Source organism: Cebus imitator, unplaced genomic scaffold (assembly GCF_001604975.1).
Source record: "Cebus imitator isolate Cc_AM_T3 unplaced genomic scaffold, Cebus_imitator-1.0 Scaffold2424, whole genome shotgun sequence".
NCBI lineage: Eukaryota > Metazoa > Chordata > Mammalia > Primates > Cebidae > Cebus > Cebus imitator.
The window spans coordinates 3,070-4,215 of NW_016109739.1; the positions used below are offsets into that span (position 1 = coordinate 3,070).

General features: G+C 53.1%; 1 protein-coding gene across 1 annotated transcript; it reads left to right on the plus strand.

The window, feature by feature from the left end:
• Positions 1–288: 288 nt before the first annotated feature.
• LOC119469999 (TRAF3-interacting protein 1-like) lies at positions 289–1,140 on the plus strand (the record flags this gene model as incomplete). Its single annotated transcript, XM_037735969.1, has 2 exons — positions 289–655; positions 923–1,140. Coding segments are annotated over exons 1-2 (230 nt in total), but the record flags the coding sequence as incomplete, so codon positions are not given.
• Positions 1,141–1,146: the final 6 nt, after the last annotated feature.

Below are 1,146 nucleotides of genomic sequence, written 5' to 3' on the forward strand. Positions count from 1 at the left end.
TGTCTGTAAAGAAAGAGAGAAGAAAGGAAAGAGGAAGAAAGAACCCATGCTGATTTTCCCAAGCTTGATTCTTATCAACTCTCATCAGTTTTTGACATTCAGAGATGTCTGTGATGAAAGCTCATATGATGAGAATTCTAAATGTTGCTTGTCAAAGAACCCAAGAACTCCTGGCCAAAGCCGAATGCGGCTCTCCACTGGTCTCTGCATCCTCCTCACCTCCTTCACCTGCTGCTGTCTCAGCCCTGCCCCTTCCACCTGGCCCCTGGCCCCCGGCCCCCGGACTCTGGCCTCTCTGAGTGACCAGCACAGTCCTAAGTTGACCTGTCTGCCTGCTGGCTGCTGCTGGGTGCCACTGGGTGCTGCTGGCACTGGTTCCCCTGCACATTCTCCATGCCTTCCTTTCCATGGCACCAGTTTCTGCCTCTCCTTTGGGTTTCTTTCCCTTTTCCTCCTTTCATGCTGGGTTTTGGAGTCATTTGAGATGGAAGGTGGGCCATTCGAGTAGCTGTAGGGTCAGACCCCCTTTCTGCCAGTTTATTTGGGAAAAATCTTCCATGTCACTTAGCTCTTGTAACACTAGCTACAAAAGTTGCTTGTTTGTTGGGAACTAAAATCTGCCAGTATAGAGATTTGCCCTCAGATGGATTTCCAGGTAAAGACAGACCCCCGTTCCCATCAAGCAGGGAAGGAGTGGCCCCTCCCTGGCACTGCTGTGTCCACTGATGGCATGCAGCATTCAGGGCCACTCTGTCAGGCGGCATAGCTCTCCCTTTGCATGGGAGTGGGTGTCCCACAGCCAGCACTGTCTCTGCCTGTGCCTTCCCTCCCACCCCTGTGGCCGTGTGCTGAGTGCACCAGCGCCTGTATTACCTTTGGACTGAGGAGGCATGTTCCTCTTCCCATGTCTCCCTGACTATAGGAGAGATCTCTCGTCTTTGAGTCGGCATGGAAGAAGGAGAAGGACATCGTTTCCAAGGAGATAGAGAAGCTCCGCATGTCCATCCAGACCCTGTGCAAGAGCGCACTTCCCCTGGGGAAGATCATGGACTATATCCAGGAAGATGTGGATGCCATGCAGAATGAGCTGCAGCTGTGGCATGCCGAGAACAGGCAGCACGCTGAGGCTCTGCAGCAGGAGCAGAG